The sequence below is a fragment of the Podarcis gaigeae genome (assembly GCF_964106915.1).
Source record: "Podarcis gaigeae genome assembly, chromosome: 9".
Lineage (NCBI taxonomy): Eukaryota > Metazoa > Chordata > Lepidosauria > Squamata > Lacertidae > Podarcis > Podarcis gaigeae.
This window is the reverse complement of record NC_139685.1, coordinates 12,243,612-12,262,474: the sequence shown is the minus strand read 5'-3', so window position 1 is coordinate 12,262,474 and position 18,863 is coordinate 12,243,612. Positions and strand designations below refer to the sequence as shown.

The 18,863-nt window shown below is 43.9% G+C and overlaps 1 protein-coding gene across 3 annotated transcripts in view; it reads left to right on the top strand.

The window, feature by feature from the left end:
* The window catches only part of PPARGC1A (PPARG coactivator 1 alpha), a 658,152-nt gene that overhangs the window by 300,187 nt on the left and 339,102 nt on the right, over positions 1-18,863 (top strand). The window contains exon 1 of one of the 3 annotated variants that reach the window (XM_083754899.1): positions 17,290-17,389. The exons of the other annotated variants lie outside the window; for them this stretch is intronic. Coding sequence (XP_083611025.1) covers positions 17,309-17,389 — 81 coding nt within the window. The 5' untranslated portion in view covers positions 17,290-17,308. Of the gene's footprint in view, positions 1-17,289; positions 17,390-18,863 lie in introns of those variants that run through there. 3 annotated transcript variants of the gene reach the window in all.

The following is an 18,863-nucleotide window of genomic DNA, read 5'->3' as shown; positions in this document are numbered from 1 at the left end:
TGGTAAAGGTAAGGGTAAAGGGACCTCTGACCATTAGGTCCAGTCGTGGATGACTCTGGGGTTGCAGCGCTCATCTCGCTTTTTTGGCTGAGGGAGCCGGCATACAGCTTCCGGGTCATGTGGCCAGCATGACAAAGCCGCTTCTGGCATACCAGAGCAGCGCACGGAAATGCTGTTTACCTTTCTGCCGGAGCGGTACCTATTTATCTACTTGCACTTTGATGTGCTTTCGAACTGCTAGGTTAGCAGGAGCAGGGACCGAGCAACGGGAGCTCACCCCGTCGTGGGGATTCCAACCACCGACCTTCTGATTGGCAAGTCCTAGGCTCTGTGGTTTAACCCACAGTGCCACCCGCGTCCCCGCAGGAGCTGTAACCAAGGTTTATTAATGGTTTAGCCTGGGGTCTTCTGCATGTGGGAAATCAGGTGGTGGGTATTTTCACTGCGCAGGTGTCTTCACGGAAACTTCATCACTTGGCTTCATGGTTCATTTCAGCAAACTGATCCATACATTTCAAATAGGTAGCATTCTATTCTTAAATGCTCTTTAAGTGTTTAACTGGATTTTTATGGATTCTACTTGACAAACTGTGCAACCCTATGTATGTGTACTCAGAAGTGAGCCCCACTGAGTTCCGTAAGTGTGTGCAGGATTACTGCCTAATCTCTCTTTCACAGACACCACTATCTAAACTTGCTATTTTTGTATTCAGGATCCATCGTGTTTAGCGTCTTCGTTTAGTCTGAAAATGAGCCCCGTGGTGTTCAGAAGTTAAAATCTGAGCAAGTTGTTATTTTCATTTTTCAAATAGTGAGAGGAAAACTATCTTTTTGTAAACTGCAAATCACTAAATTACAGCGGGGATTCGAACCGTTGACCTTTCGATTGGCAAGCCCAAGGGTCAGTGGTTTAACCCACAGCACCACCTGCGTTTTGATGGTAGTCTGTCCCCATTGACGGTCAGACTGCAAGTTACTAGTGAGTACCTAGGAAGAAACTTTCCCTAAAGGCAAAGAAATATTTTATGTCACTTCAACTTTAAAAGAAGGAAGAGAGGGAGGGTTTGGGTTTTTGTTTTGTTTTTAAAAAGGACAATGGATCTGATTACTTCCCCTTTCATTAAATGGTTCTCACTCCTACTTAAATATCAAAGGAGTTAGAAGAGCTTCCATCTGTCACTATCAAATCTGTCTGGCGCTCCAGTATAATATATTACTTTAAAGATTTATGCCATTCTCCCTCTCTCTCCATCCTCAACACTACTGTGTTGTACATTGTTAGTGTTACTAATCTGCTAACATGGGAGATAGAGCAGACAATTTGTTGCTCAAGCACCCGTGATGATTTGTGAGAAATTAAACTAAAGGCATTTAAGTTCTTCACCACTTGATAATATGGATAAGCTAAAATATTATTCATTTGCAAAGATCTTGGCTTTTCACTCTATAGAGGAGAAAGAGAGAGAAATGGCGGTAATGTTACCAAAAACATACAAGAATCAAAAGACGCTTTCTTATTATAAGCTTGAAATGGGAACATAACATGACTCAGACTTGATAACATACTTCAGCATCTTAAACAGTGCATATTGTCTTCAAAGTTTGGTAGTATGAATAACTGTGATGGAGGTCAGGCGCCATTTCTTATATCTATCATTATTTTAATGGAATGGTAAGGAGTTCCAGCATTTGTAAGACATAGTACAGTACAGTGGTACCTCGGGTTAAGAACTTAATTCGTTCCGGAGGTCCGTTCTTAACCTGAAACTGTTCTTAACCTGAAGCACCACTTTAGCTAATGGGGCCACCGCGCCACCACCACACAATTTCTGTTCTCATCCTGAAGCAAAGTTCTTAACCCAAGGTACTATTTCTGGGTTAGCGGAGTCTGTAATGTGAAGCATCTGTAACCTGAGGTACCATTGTATACCCCTGCATATATTCTAGGATGTTCATAGCCTTTACTCCATTATTCCAGTGTCTCACACATACCTGGTTAATTGTTTGAACCACTGACCAGTTCTGTGTCTGAAATCCAGAGATCCAGGGCACACTTTCTAGGAAAAGTTAAAAGTACAGTGGTACCTCGGGTTACATACTCTTCAGGTTACATACGCTTCAGGTTACAGACTCTGCTAACCCAGAAATAGTGCTTCAGGTTAAGAACTTTGCTTCAGGATGAGAATAGAAATTGTTCTCCGGTGGCACGGCAGCAGCAGGAGGCCCCATTAGCTAAAGTGGTGCTTCAATTTAAGAACAGTTTCAGGTTAAGTACGGACCTCCAGAACGAATTAAGTACTTAACCCCATGTACCACTGTACTTTTGTTGCAGGGTGGGTGGATTGCAGTTTTCACCAGAGAGTGTCAGCTGTGTAACCTACAATAGTCTTTTTCTTCTTCTAATTGTGTGCACTAGTGAAAACTGGCCTAGGCGGAACTAACTTGTGCATGTACGGCACAAGGTATCAGAATGACTCAGCTTCTCAGAATGATTGTTCTTGATGGTGCCTTTATAGATTTTACTTATATAACATAGCGGCTAAAAGTGGGGGACAGTGAGGTTTGCAGTGTCTACTTGATGCCTTACTTCTGCTACGCACTCACTAGGCAACCTTTGGTGAGGCACTATTATCTCAGCCTCAGTCTACAGGGTTACTAAAGATTTGCTACGCTGATGCATGATTTGAACATTCTAAAGTGCTACAAAGGTGCCGATGTTGATTACATGTGAAACTCCTCCCCAATGTATTTTTCCACAATCCTACAATTGTTATGTGTGCCCATGATGAACTCACAATATCATATTCAATATGGAAAGTAAAGGTAAAAGGTAAAGGGACTACTGACCATTAGGTCCAGTCGTGACCGACTCTGGGGTTGCGGCACTCATCTCACTTTATTGGCCAAGGGAGCCGGCGTACAGCTTCCGGGTCATGTGGCCAGCATGACTAAGCCGCTTCTGGCAAACCAGAGCAGCGCACGGAAACGCCATTTACCTTCCCGCCGGAGCGGTACCTATTTATCTACTTGCACTTTGATGTGCTTTCGAACTGCTAGGTTGGCAGGAGCAGGGACCGAGCAATGGGAGCTCACCCCGTCGTGGGGATTCGAACCGCCGACCTTCTGATCGGCAAGTCCTAGGCTCTGTGGTTTAACCCACAGCGCCACCCGCGTCCCAATATGGAAAGTATCCTGAACTAAATGCTCGTTCTAAGCGTCACGCCCACATTTCATTGTGCTCACTTTTCACAACATATGGATTGTGTTGGAAAACCTAACCTTAGAAGACAACTCTCCATACTGATTTTGTTTTGCTTTAAGTTTGGGAAGCCAGCCTGTCTTATCTCCTCCTAGTGTGTGCCCAACACTGAAATTCAATTCCAAGCTGAAGGATTGGTCTAAACTAAACTCCCTGTAGATCCCAGGCAGCTGAAGACTGGGAGTTGAACATCTCACATGAAAGAGATTGCCAAGGGTTTCCTGAAAACTGTATGTCTGGGTCCAGGATTTTTTGTTTCCTTTATGAAATGCAGAATTTAAGCCTCAGATCTGCTTCCAAGCTGAGGGAAAATGTACCAGGTAGATCATTCAACAGGATTTATGTGTGTTTTATTTTGCTGGAGAAGTTAAAACCATGAAGTAAAAATACCCTTTGTGGTGTTAAGCTTCTAATCCTTAATTACTTGGCTAGCAAGATGGCAGAGTGAAAATCCACTAGCAGTATGAAGACATAAGAGTATGTCTCTGCAGACACTTCAGTTTTCTTGGAATCATTAGTATCAGGAATTGTATGTGTTAGCTCTTTCTCCAGTCAAAGCAGTATCTCTTAATTTAGGACTTTGGGGGACAACAGCAGTGAAATAAATGGTCAACTGGCAGCCGCTGGGCGTGATCCAGTCCCCGCCAAATTCTAAGAGCCAGTGTGGTGTAGTGGTTAAGAGCGGTAGACTCGTAATCTGGGGAACCGGGTTCGTGTCTCCGCCCCTCCACATGCAGCTGCTGGGCCAGTCACACTTCTCTGAAGTCTCTCAGCCCCACTCACCTCACAGAGTGTTTGTTGTGGGGGAGGAAGGGAAAGGAGAACTTTAGCCGCTTTGGGACTCCTTCGGGTATTGATAAAGCGGGATATCAAATCCAAACTCTTCTTCTTCTTCTAATCAAGGTGTGCATTTTAAAAAGAGAGAGGCACTGCCTCTAGATGGACTGATTACAGCATGACAACAGTCTGAGGTGGTGTGGCCTGGGAATTTGCCCAAATATAGGGCTGAGAGAGATGAAACAAAGTGGGTTTGAAAGATGGGTCTGGGGTGATTTGAGGCAGTTGAGAAGAAAAGTGTGAGATCAGGTTGAGGTGATGCTTGGAGTTTGAGGTGAAGATGGCGGTTGGTAAGCAAAGTGAAGAGGAGGGCACTCCCTGCCAAGGGGTGTGTGAAGGACACTTCATGTGCATTTCATATAAGTCAGGGATGTCCAACCAGTAGATCACAATCTACTGGTAGATCTACTGGTAGATCCCTGGCTGATCCTGGTAGATTGTGGGGTCCTTATTGTGTACAAAAAGTTACTGGGGGGGGGAGCTAAAAAAACTCTGTGCAACCCCCCCAAAAAAAATCTGTGCAATCTACCCATCCCACACACGCTCCTCCTTCATCCAATGACAATGGGTAGATCACTGCCTGTTTTTTTTTATACTGGGAGTAGATCACAGTCTCTTGGGAGTTGGACATGCCTGATATAAGTGGTATTGTATTGTTCTCTTTTCCTTTAGAAACCCAAAGGATCATTGCTAACCTGCAGTTTTGAGGGTATTTTTCAGGAAGTATATTGAGTTCCGATGGATATTGGGGTACAGTGGTACCTCGGGTTAAGTACTTAATTCGTTCTGGAGGTCCGTTCCTAACCTGAAACTGTTCTTAACCTGAAGCACCACTTTAGCTTAATGGGGCCTCCTGCTGCTGCCGCGCTGCCGGAGCACGATTTCTGTTCTCATCCTGAAGCAAAGTTCTTAACCCGAGGTACTATTTCTGGGTTAGAGGAGTCTGGAACCTGAAGCGTATGTAACCTGAAGCGTATGTAACCCAAGGTACCACTGTAGTTGAAGTCTCCCCTTTTTAAAAATTATGTAATCTGCTCTAGGAAGGCACCATCCAAGTCCTCAGCCTGGCTTGGAGGTCTATAGCAGACACCCACAGTATACAGTGGTGCCCCGCAAGATGAACACCTCGCAAGACGGAAAACCCGCTAGACGAAAGGGTTTTTCCGTTTTGGAGGTGCTTCGCAAAACGAATTTCCTATGGGCTTGCTTCGCAAGACGAAAATGTCTTGCGAGTTCCTGCGGGGTTTTTTTCCTTTCCCCCTTTCCTTTCCTTTCCCCAAGCCACTAAGCCACTTAACAGCTGATCCGCTAAGCCGCTTATCAGCTGATCCGCTAAGCCCGCTAAGCCACTAATAGCGCTAATCCGCTAAGCCGGTAATGGGCTGGCTTCGCAAGACGAAAAAACCGCAAGACGAAGAGACTCGCGGAACGGATTCTTTTCGTCTTGCGAGGCACCACTGTACTCTCAATTGGTCTTCCAGGCCATGGCTATCTTCACAAGTGGTTTCATAAGCTCTTGGGTTTTATCTGCATGTATTTGTGCTCTTTAAATAACCATGTAGCTGTACCATTGCTACTAAAGCCACCAGTTCTGCTATTATATATAATAAAAGGAGATGTGTTAGGTAATTCCATTTTTTGCTGGATCAACAAAGTCAAACTGAGTTGTGTTGAAGGCTGGCATTCAAGTGCCAGGGGAGATTGTGTTATATTACTCCAGACTTGGGTCTGCAGTGGGTCAGCAGACCTGATTGCCGTAACACTGAGCATTTTACCCAGGGAAGTCACATTATTTCCCTGGATTCTTTTGTGTAAACTTGACCTGCCTTTGCCGTATGAAATGTGAGAGGGAGGGTTTGAATTTTTCTCAACGCCATCAGCTACCGTACGATTTTAAATACATGTTGCGGCGGGTGGGAGGGGGAATCACTTGCAAGATCTATGGGTTTGCAAAATCTGATGCTTAAGCAGTTGTTAGTAATGTGTTAAATCTTCTTTTCACAGCCTTTGGCTTACTAAAATGTGCAAACATCTGTTTAACATTACTTAATAGATGTTACTGCGATAAATAAAATTGCTCAGGTACCAAGTTCTAAAAGCAATTTCTGAAGCTGTTCATTAGCCAAATGCCATGTTTATATAAATAATTATTCTGTTGACTGGGTGATATGCTAACTGACTTTATCTGCAAATCTGGTCGTAAACATATTCTGAAGAGACTGTTTGCATATGAGAAGATCTGATCGCACTTGCAGAAGCTAGCTTGGACAGCTGAGGCAAAATCTGACATTTGACATTACAGGTCATGGAGTGCTTGAGATCCAAAGGCAGAGGAGGCAACGCAATTTGATATTTACATAACTGCTTGAGATTTAACACATTTGTTTATGAATAAGTATGAGGACCTTTAATACAAAGTACTGTATTTGCGTAAATACTTCTTCAGATAACCTATCACACAATGACATTTTTTCAGTTGTTATTGTGGGTGGTAGTCAACTACAGTGGTACCTCAGGTTAAGTACTTTATTTGTTCCGGGGGTCCGATCTTAACCTGAAACTGTACTTAACTTGAAGCACCACTTTAGCTAATGGGGCCTCCTGCTGCTGCCGGAGCACGATTTCTGTTCTCATCCTGAAGCAAAATTCTTAACCCGAGGTACTATTTCTGGGTTAACGGAGTCTGTAACCTGAAGCGTATGTAACCTGTAGCATATGTAACCTGAGGTACCACTGTACTGCTATTATTAATTGATTACCAACTTATACTGATTCCATAGTGAAAGCCCTGGTAATATTTGGCTAGGCCACTGTTTCCCAGACGTCTGATAGCTAACATCCCCTTTTCTTCTGAACTAAAATTGGAATGGCATTGTACTGCTTTAGAGTACAGGTAATTTGTAATTCACACACATTTAACGTGTGCATTCAGCTTTACATGCTTGGCTAGATAAATAAATAAATAGGAGGAAAGTTGTATAAAAACTCCATTTCCCATGAACATATGTAATGTAGAATGCTACTTAGTTAAAAACCCCAAGTGGACACATTTAATATCTCAAGCACAAAGAGGAGGATGAGGAAGGGGAAGCAAGTGATTTGAATCATGCAACCACAGTTTCCAGTTGCATCTGGACCAGTCCTGTCAGTTAATTATGTATTATGTGGATCATATGACTTATCACAGGGAAAGGTACTCAGATGTTGTGGTCCTAGGGCAAATATTGGGTATTTCTTCAAACAAGGGATATGCACGTGCGTGTGTGCTGTCTAGTTTATCTAACTGGTAAGGAATATTAATCACTCCCTTAATTCAAAGGGTATTTATTGATTCTTTCCCCCTCATTTGATATTTTCTGACATTTTATAACACTCGGTATTGATTTATACAAAATCCGTAGCCTGCTTTATTCACTTGTCATTTTTTGTTTTCTTCCTTAATAAATATAAGAACCATGCATGCCCACTCTGTTAAGATCTTGAGCCTCTGCTCTCAAAGTAATGACAATCTGGCACTAAGAAATGTGAAATTCATTGAGAAGCTTTGAAGTTGCAGGAAATAGAGAAAAAGGCTACTTTCTGATGACTTACTGGAAAGACAGAGAAAGGACTTCATGTTGGTAAAGGGCAGCTGGGTTGAGACAGGAAACATGTAGCTCAGATGCAACCTCTCTTTCCTCTCTTGAGGAAAACTGGTGTTCTAGATCCATTTCAATCAGGATTTATGGCTGGTTTTGGCACAGAAACTGTTTTGATCCCACCTCTGCTGGGAGAGAGAGAGGGAAAATGTGTCCCTCTTAATTCTCCTCAACCTCTCAGCAGCTTAGATACCATTGACCATGGTATCCTTTTGGAGTGGTTGTCCAAGTTAAGGGTAGCAGCACCATTTTGTGGTGGTTCCGTTCCTACTTGAATGGTTCTTTCCAGCAGATGATGCTTGAGGAATGCTTTTTGGCCCTATGGATCCTTCTGTGAGGTGTTCCTCAGAGTTTAATCTTATCCACCATGCTGTGTAACATCTACATGAAACTGCTGAGTGGGGTCATCTGGAGTTCTGGAGTGTGCTATCAGCAGTATGCTGATGAGACACAGCTCCACTCCTTTACGTCTGCAGGTGTGACAGTGGTTGTGCTGGACTGTTGTCTCACCTCAAAAATGGACTGGTTGGGAGTCAGTATACAGAAGCTCAATCCAGATAAGACTGAGGCATTGTTATTGGGTGGTTCCTGAGACCCCCAGATGGGAGGCTGCCCACTCTTGATAAGTGGTAGTACTCATAGATCCATTGCTGTTGCTTGAGGCTCAGGTGGCCTTGATGGCGTGGAGTGCCTTCTATTGGCTTTGACAGCTATACCCATAGCTGGACAGGGATAGCCTTACTTGTGTTGTCTATGCTCTGATAACTTCAAGGTTAGATTGCTGAAATGCATTATATGTGGGGCTCTCTCGGAAGATAGTGTGGAAACTTCAGCTAGTGCAGAATTCAGGAGACAGGGTGCTCATTGGGGCAAGATGGTTGGGGCAGCATGGAACACCAATCCTGGTCTGACTGCATTGTCGGCCAATTTATTTCTGGGTCCAATTCAAAGTCTCTCCCCATATGAACTGACTTGGACCCTGCAATCATCTTCTAAGGGCCTTCTTTGTCTGCCCCACTTCATGAAAGGTTGTGGGATGGCAACACGAGAATGGGCCTTTTCTGTGGTGGCACCCCATTTGTGAAATGCTCTCCCTTGGAAGGTGCACCTGGCATCGTTGTCACGTAAACATTCCTCTTAAACCAGGCCTTTTGTGATCAAACAATCTGTAGCAGGAATGCCAACTTGAATAAAATAATGGGGGGGGGGAGGAAGTAGGCCCCACCCTGTATAACTGATAGTGTGGAGCATGCACACCATTTGAATGACAATGCCCATCAACCTCCCCAGAACCCTCAAATATTTTATTGGGGAGCGGGGTTGAAGGGAACCCAACCCCTAGGAGTTTTCTCCTATGATCTATAGCCTTTTAAATGTGCCTGGGGGGCGCGTATTGTTTTTAATTATTATGTTATGTATTTTGTGTTGTTATGCTGCAAACTCTTCCTGCGATCTTTGGATGAAGGGCGGTATATTTATTTATTTAATTGTAATAACTTCCTGAATGCCACGCTATACAAAGTAAAAATTATAACTCGAGTGCATGTAAAATGCCTCAAAGTAGTCTGAAGTTTGGGACAAGCTTTCTGCCAAGTCATATGTGGACTTGAAAAAGACAGTTACTTATGTATAAAGTAACCTATAGGCTAAAGCCCTAAACAGGCAACATATCTCTTTATTTAGATATACGGTATTTATCCTGCCTTTCCTCTTTAGAGTGAAGCACTCAAGGTGGCTATCATCATAAATTTAAAAAAACCAATTGTGTAATGTAATACTTTAAAAACACAACAAAACAGGCAGCCATAAATTTACAATACTACATTTCTGCCTCTAGAACTGAAGCAAAAAATGTATTTAAATGGTAATAGAAAACTAATGCTGAGGGAGATAAATGCGGTTCATGTTTTGTGTGCTGCACCAGAGAAGGCTCTTATCCTTTCTCCACCAACTTATGATGTAGCTTGGGCTTCCAAAAGGGCCTTCCTGCATCAGAAGATAGCTGGGAGTTCTAGGTGCCAGTCCTAAATAAGTTAGGGCTTAGAAGATAATATGAATTCAGTAATTTGAGTTGCCCTTGAAAATGAACTGGTAGGCAGTGACCCTGGTTAACAATGGAGTAAAGTGATTAAAACACTAACTCCTGTTGTTAGGAATCTTGCCACTGCATTCTGAAATACATGAATATTTGTTCAAAATGTAATTAAGAAATTTGGAGAGGGTTGTCATCAGTAACTGCTGATACCTAATCTCTGTAAGATCTGAATTGGAAATGGCAGAAATGGCCCTGAAACGGTGTCTGGGCGAAACGGTGGGCTGGATGAGGGATAATAAACTGAGGTTGAATACTGGCAAGATGGAGGTTTTCTGAAGGAGTGGTATCCGGGTCTGATAAGTCATGAAGTTGCCTGCCTTTAAAAAGGTTGCACTCTCCCTGAATGTGCAGTTTGATGGAGCTCCTCGCTCCAGCTCTCATTGGAGGTGCACTTCTTTTGGTAGCAAGACAACTACAGCCATTCCTGGATCGGAATAGTTTGGCCACAGTTGTCCATACATTGGTAAGTTTGGATTATTGCAATGCACTCTATGTAGAGCTACCACTGAGATTGGTCCAGAGCCTGCAAATCGTGCATTGACACCTTGTTTCTAGGACTCTCACTGTCTGCCTTTCTGCCCCATGCAGCTTATGGTCAGGTTACTTGAAATACCTCCTTATCTCTTATATACCCAGTAAAGGTAAAGGTAAAGGGACCCCTGTCCATCAGGTTCAGTTATGGAGGACCCTAGGGTTGCGGTGCTCATCTCGCTTTACTGGCCAAGGGAGCCGGCGTACAGCTTCTGGGTCATATGGCCAGTACGACTAAGCCACTTCTGGCAAACCAGAGCAGTGCACAGAAACACAGTTTACCTTCCCGCCAGAGAGGTACCTATTTATCTACTTGCACTTTGACGTGCTTTCGAACTGCTAGGTTGGCAGGAGCAGGGACTGAGCAACAGGAGCTCACCCCATTGCGGGGATTCGAACCGCCGACCTTCTGATTGGCAAGCCCTAGGCTCTGTGGTTTAACCCACAGCGCAACCCACATCCCTTCAACGCTTTCTGCAGAAGAGCTATCTGAAGCCCACTCCACAGACACTGAACGTGGCTTTTAATATGGCTGCCCCTTTTCTGTGGAACAGCATCCCCGTAGAGTAGAGATATAACCGACACCTAGTATTTGTACTTTCTGGAGGCAATTGAAGGCTTTTTTCTTTTCTTTTTTGACAAGCTTTTCTAGCTGGCTGTTCATTTTGCATTGTTTTTAAATCCATTGCCTGTTATTTCTGCACTATTTTAAAACTATGTTGAGCTGTTTTATTATATATTTGCAAATTGCCTTCATAAATAAAATAACGTATCTTATTCATTACTTATACCTTCTTCTGAGAAGCAGCTTTTATATCATTCTCCAGCAGCCCTGTTCCAATAAGTTTATAGGGCTCACCAACCTGGGTATCTTTAGTGACGAAACTGTATTATATACCTTCAGACTGTCCTCAAACAACAACTGCTAAGCAGATCTGTTTCCTTGGGTGTGTATGCACACATTTGAGTGATATATGAAACCTCTTTAACTGCATTGAATTAGATTTGATTCTTAGCAAATAAGTGACAGCTTCGAAAGAGGGAAATTGCTGTTTCCCTTCATATGATGTTTTTTAATGTGCTTTCTTTGCTTCGGGCTCTCACATTTCAAAATAATTCAAGCACTCTTTGAGTAAAAAAGTTTGCTGATTTCCATCAATAAATGTTTTCATATTCGGCACAATTTGCACAGCACCTTTGTTGTGACAGAGACAGAGAGAGAGAGAGAGAGAGAGAGAGAGAGAGAGAGAGAGAGCGCATGTAATAATTACATGAAAATAATTGAAGTCCAATGTACCATAGATTTAAACAATTGCTGAAACCTATGGTCCCAACTTAAGTGTTCCCCTTCTGTTCAGTTTGTCGTTTTGCTTAGATAACCTTCATTCAGTAAAGATGTATCAGATGTATTGTGCATGCTACACAGACGTGAGCCTGGGTTTGCCACTAAGTGTATACTCAACAGGAAATTGCAACCAATCACCGTTCCCTTGGACTTTAGCTTTGCCCTTAAAATTGTTGTTTTCTACCTGTCCATCTTGAGGAACAACAGAGTGCACCTTTGGGTTGAAGTCAAAACTAACTCATAACTTCTGCCTCCTGCATTGTTTTTTGTGACCTCTCTGGGGCGCCAGTCTGGCTGGTGTGTACGGAGGTCCTGGGCTGCTCAGACAACAAGACTCTGCCACCCCAGTCTTGCTGGTGTGCTCCAAAGGAAGCAATACGTTGGGAATCAGCCTGGATGCAGGAATTGCTGGCAGGAGGCATACAAGAAGCCATCCAACCAAACTTGTATAGAATTTACCGTATTTTTCGCTCTATAAGACACACTTTTCCCCTCCTGAAAAGTAAGGGGAAATGTGTGTGTGTCTTATGGAGCGAATGCAGGAGGGAGGCTCTGCTCAGAGCTCCCTTTAAAGAGCCATGTGGAGTGTGTGTGTGGCTCTTCAGGGCTTTTCCCCAAGGAGGGAGAAGGGCTGCCCTTCTCCCTCCTCGGGGAAAAGCCCCTAAGAGCCGCACACACACTCCGCATGCTCTTTAAAGGGAGCACGGTTCTTGGGGAGCCTTAGCCACCCGCAGCCTCTCCCAGGCAGGGGATGCACGCTCCCCTTGCCTGGGAGAGGCTGCGCGTGGCTATCCCATAAGCCAGGACAGCCAGTGGGATCTCTGCACAGCGATCCCGTTTGCTGTCCTGGCTTCTGGGATCCAGGATATTTGTTTTCTTGTTTTCCTCTTCCAAAAACTAGGTGCGCCTTATGGTCTGGTGCGTCTTATAGAGCAAAAAATATATGGTACTTCTTTGCCTATTCTTCTCCTGTCTGGTCGTTGACCACAATAAAGTTTGAATTGATTTGACTCTTCTTCTCCTGAAGATGTCTCTCAAGGCAGTGGGTATGGATTTTTCCTCAGGTTTTACTTCTGAAGCCTTTCTCATGTGAATGAGTATAGCTGCAAAGTAGCAGAGATCAGAGTTTTTCTTCTCCTACGTGGGCTACCTTCCCAGGCTGACGAGTCCCATCTGCCTCTTGTTTCCTTCTACAACACATGCAGTAACTGCCTTCTTGACCACTGGACTCACCATTGGTCTTGTCCGTTCCATCGGCTGGAGCCTTAAAATTAGAGGACATTAAAAATAATAATCTGTGAGGTGGTCTTCAGTAGAGGTGGGCAAGTCCCTCAGTTCAGCTTGGATTCATCAAATGAGTGAAACTGGAGGATGCTAGGGGGAAAGTATTGAGTAATCAGTTTATAATTGCAGTTCTAAATCTGTAGTCGTTGGCCCTTTCTCCTGTGGACACTATTTATTTTTTTTAATCCAGTGGTGGAGGCTGCATGGTGATGGTAGTGGGGGATGGAGGCCTCTGTCTAAACTTCTCGGTTGTGGTTGCTATGACCACAGCAGGATGGTGGGAGGTTGGGGTCCCTTCCTCTTCTTTCCTCCTCCTCACTTGCTATCCCACTTTATTTCTATTCCCAGTACCTGGAATACTAGTAATTTGGATGCTAGGAGCCCTGGAAACTGTAATTGTTTCAGGGTACCTGAAGAGGCTGATGGGAGATAAATTTTCCTTTCTGCTGCCACAGTAGGCACTGCAGCTACCACCTGTGTGACTGGGATAAGTTCTTCTTGGGCTTAGATTAAAAAACTGAGCTGGAAAAGAATTTAAGGGCACGTTGAAGGTGAGCATTACAAATCTAGGAATCATGAATGTCAAAAACATGACTCGTTTTCAGTAGGATGGTTTGTATCCATCTGTATTTACCATATAGATTGGAAAGCAACAATGGCCCTATTCATGTATTAGTATCCTGTTGCCCAGATTCCCCCATATATGCACAAAAGTTCCTTTCCAAAGCTTTTTATTGTTAGGCTACGGCAATATGTAAGCCCCTTACACACTTCAGGCAATACACGTTGCTAATCCCCCATTCATTACTATAGAATGCAGACTTCCTATTTAGCTCAGAGCCGTAAGTACTTAAGTAGAGAAGGGTTTGGATGGTGGGCACGTCTTCAGGCACTCATTTCACTGCACAAGCTGACCTTCTTTGCGCTTTTTCTTTTCTGGGTCCTCCTGGACCTGGGAGGCAGAGAGGGAGGTGTATCCAACTCTTGTAAAGAAAGTGGCCCCTTGTAGGGTGCCAGAACCGCTGCCAGCCCCTTTCTGCATCAGGACATGTTCGCTCACAGTTCCTCCCGATCAGAAGAAGGATGTAGCAAGGGCTGGGGGCCCAGAAAGGCTCGCTATGGGGAAGACAGGGATGGAGGAGCAGATTGGACATCTTCTGGGATTCCCCCCGCCTCCAGATCTCTGCTGCCCAATTCCCTCACTTTTCGTGGTGGTGGGTACAACTCGCTGGACCGGCCTCATTCTGACTCAGCCAGCCCCTTGCAAGTGTGGATAAGAGAGAGCAAGGCCACTCCAATTCCTGTTAGATCAGGCTTCCTCAACCTCAGCCCTCCAGGTGTTTTTGGCCTACAACTCCCATGATCCCTAGCTAGCAGGACCAGTGGTCAGGGATGATGGGAACTGTAGTCTCAAAACATCTGAAGGGCTGAGGTTGAGGAAGTCTGTGTTAGATGAAGGTTTGCAGTGGGAGTTGGCTGTAGACTTCTCCATGGGATAAGGTGTCACCACTGAGAGGGGTGACAAGCTGCCTAGCGGCACTCACTGCAGGGCCTGCAGCTGCCCGAGCCACACATCTCTCCTGGGAGAGACGCAGTGGCTTGGGTGCGTGCAGACTCCGTGCTGCCCAAACGGTCTACCTGCTGCCTCCCCCCCAGCACAGTGGACCAAAACCAGCTGATGACATGGCTCCCCAAATCTATTTTCTGATGAGAGCAGATTTTGCATCTCATTTGGAAACCAAGGACCCAGAGTCTGGAGGAGGAATGGGGAGGTACACAATGCCAGGTGCTTGATGTCCAGTGTGAAGTTTCCACAGTCTGTGTTGATTTGGGGAGCCATGTCATCAGCTGGTGTTGGTCCTCTGTGCTTCATTAAGTCCAGGGTCAACGCAGCCGTCTACCAGGAGATTTTGAAGCACTTCATGCTTCCTTCTGCAGATGAGCTTCATGGGGATGCTGACTTCATTTTCCAGCAGGACTTTGGCACCTGCCCACACTGCCCAAAGTGCCAAAACCTGGTTCAATGCCCATAGAATTACTGTGCTTGATTGGCCAGCAAACTCGCCTCATCTGAACCCCATAGAGAATCTATGGGGCATTGCCAAGGGAAAGATGAGAGACAGGAGACCGAGCAATGCAGAAGAGCTGAAGGCTGCTATTGAAGCTTCCTGGTCTTCCATAACATCTCAGCAGTGCCACAGGCTGATAGCATCCATGCCACGTCGCATTGAGGCAGTAATTGATGCAAAAGGGGCCCAAACCAAGTACTGAGTACATATGCATGCTTCTACTTCTCAGAGGTCCAATATTGCTCTATTTGCACTCCTTGTTTTGCTGATTTCATTTAATATTCTAATTTTCTGAGATGGTTAAATTGGGGTTTTCATCAGCTGTACGCCATGATCATCACAAATATAACAAATAAAGGCTTGACATATCTTGCTTTGCATGTCATGAGTCTATCTCATATATTAGTTTCACCTTTTAAGTTGAATTACTGAAATAAATGGACTTTTCCACGATATTCTAATTTTCCGAGTTTCACCTGTATACTATCAACTCTAGATAGTTTATTCTGCACGATGAGCAATGGAGAAATCAACAATTCTCTCATTTGATTTATTTCTATTTATTCTCCATATTGCCCTGTAACAGTGAGGAAGAACTCCATTTTTAAAACATCATTACCATATTAACATATCTGGAAAACAGCTAACTTGATCACAAACTTTCTTATCTCTTTTTGTTGCTTGTCTGGTGTGTCTCATTGTGTCTATTTAAAAAAAAAATCTTCCTGTGTTCATATTGGCTTACTGCTTGCTCTCTTGATCTAAAAATAAAGTACCCCATATGTGTATCCGATTATCATGTTCATTCTTTCCCTTAAAATGCAACATGAGAGCTAAAGTCAAACCATGCTCTGGCAGAGGAAAATTTGTTTTTTAGACCACATTATGCATTGTTTCAGGAACCCATTTATTTATTTATTTTGAAGCTGTGGTTGGTCATGATATGTGTCACACGATGCAGATGTGCTTTTGCCAAAATCAAAAGCCCAAAGTGGAGAGCTTTAATTTGTGGTATAATGGTTAAGAGTGGTAGTCTCGTAATCTGGTGAACCAGGTTCGCGTCCCCACTCCTCCACATGCAGCTGCTGGGTGACCTTGGGCCAGTCACACTTCTCTGAAGTCTCTCAGCCCCACTCACCTCACAGAGTGTTTGTTGTGGGGGAGGAAGGGGAAGGAGAATGTTAGCCGCTTTCAGACTCCTTCAGGTAGTGATAAAGCGGGATATCAAATCCACTCTTCTTTTTCTGCTTCTTATGGAATAGGATACCCCTATGTTCAAATCCCTGTGATGGAGTGAGCGCCCTTTGCTCGGTCCCAGCTCCTGCCAAAAAGTGCAAGTAGATAAATAGGTACCACTCTGGCGGGAAGGTAAACGGTGTTTCTGTGCGCTGCTCTGGTTTCAGTGTCCCGTTGTGCCAGAAGCAGCTTAGTCATGCTGGCCACATGACCCGGAAAAACTGTCTGCGGACAAACGTCAGCTCCCTCAGCCTGTAAAGCGAGATGAACGCTGCAACCCCAGAGTCATTTGCGACAGGACTTAACTGTCAGGGGTCCGTTACCTTTTTTTAATTTTCATTGGAGAAATGTTGGAGGCTATGAACAACTGGGATGGAGGGTAAACTTTGGTGATTCCAATCATCAGCATACAGCTCCTTTCTGAATACCCTATCCTGTGTATTGTTTCTTGTAAAGTGCGACGGAATGATGGGATCATGTATACTTGTCAAAACTGAGCATCCTATAAGCAAATTCTGTAGTTATTTACGGATTATTTATTTATTTATTTGCCCTCCTTCCCGCTTTTTTTTCAAATTGTATTTTATTAGCATCACACACTAAGAATCTGAGGTAGAGGGAAAAAATGAAATTATTTTGTTAGCATCACATTCTCCTTTTGCATCCACATGGGCTTTATATATATATATTAACTTTGCCACATAAACTCCCTCTGCCCCCCTCCCCAGCTAAGCTGTGGTGAACTCCCTAGCTATAGCTCTGACACTTATGGGGCCTGTCAGCACATGTTGGAGAGCACTCACACTTTTTGTGTGTGATTTGGCTCTCCCCCCCCCCCACACCCACAAAGCAGGCTCTTCGTGTCAAAAGGAGATGGAGAAAAAAAACAACCCATTTTGAGGCATGACATTTTCCTCATGACAGTCTGCCTCTGAACTGCCGCGGTGGTTAAAAGGCTTACAAAGAGAGTCTAACAGCCAGTGGCCAATCGAGATTGTGCAAGCCACATCTGCTATGGATGAAACACGCGCGAGGGAGAATAAGGACTTGGAGGAAGACTGGATAAAAGGGCTACGACGGGAGCCTAGCTGGCAGGTCAGTGATATAAAGGTGTCTGTGAATGCTTGGAAATATGCTGTTATGTCTTAAGTGCCAGTAATCTCTAAACTTTGCAGGCTAAGTACAAATGAAATATGCTTCGTTGATTTGCAGCTCAGCAGTTTGCGGAAGCCGATTCGCAGGGAATCAGCGATCATTATGTTTTCATTGTCTTGGGAAGAATGGCTAGGCGATTCCAAATCTGTTTAGTTCAAATTGCAGGGGGTGGGGGTGGGGATAAGCAAGGTTTTGAAAATCTGTAGACATTTCTAAATTTATACTTCCCTTAATAATGGTACTTACATTAACAAGCTGCAGGTGTGCTCTGCACTGTTAAAGAAAATGCACGGGGGTTTTTTCTCTCTGTTCTTGTGTAGTTGCAAGTTTATTGCATTATAAAAACAGAAAGCAACACCTGTCACCCTTTTGCTTCCACGGTGTCATAGTAATTTGTAACAATGAGTTTTGTTTTGTTTTCTTTTAACCTCATTTAATGATGTGACCCTTCCTTTTAAAGCACGGTACATGCTTGCCTTATTATACCGGGCTAATAGCAGTTTTGCATACATTCATTCCCTCCCTCAAGGCAAAGGCAGTTTTCATTTAGGTGAGCACTGCAAGGCAGTACTGTTTACACTCCGAAATACCTGTTTCAAATTTGCGGAATTAGATATTTCCATTTTGTAAGCCGATAAACGAAATCCTCTGCTAAGCACCACTGAGTGGCTTTGATTGCTCTTTACATTACATCCTACACAGCATATCTGCACTTTTTTTCCTGCTCTGGTGCATTTTAATTAGACAATCAACAATATTGAAGAGATATGTCACACGGTAGTTTCTCCCTTCTTTTGGCACTCCTCACAAGCTGTGTTTTGGGGGGGATTGCTGCTGTTAACAGATTCTGATAAAGTGCTAACACAATCTCTTTCTGTCACGAGAAATTGCTCAAAAGTACAGGGCTAGTAAAGATTGCCACACGCGACAAAATCCTTCCCCCCCCCCCAACGAGAAAGAAATGTATATATTTCAAATGTACCAGATTCCCCCCGATTTCACACTGAGAAAGAGAACCATAACAGTAATCGGTGCTACTGTAGAATGACCTTGGTTGTACTGGGTGTCATCCAACACTTTGGAATAATACAGAGAACAGAACTTAACGTTCATATAGTGCTGTAAGATAAATGCTTGGTGGATTTTAGCTACTGGGAGATTTGGATATTAATAATAAAAAACGAATGTTTTGATTTCACTTTATATAAGGTCATGCAACACTGCCCTGTCCTAGAGTTCAAGGGCATCTTCTGAGAATTGTTGAGAGAGTACTGTTTAGTGCTGTGCTGAAAATGTATCCTGTCCTCCCCCCCAGCCATTATCCATCCATTAATGAAAAAAGAAATGGTGTTTTAAAATGATCAGATTTGGTGAAATTCTTGTGGCTGGGTTCAGGGTTGATGTTACACTTGCT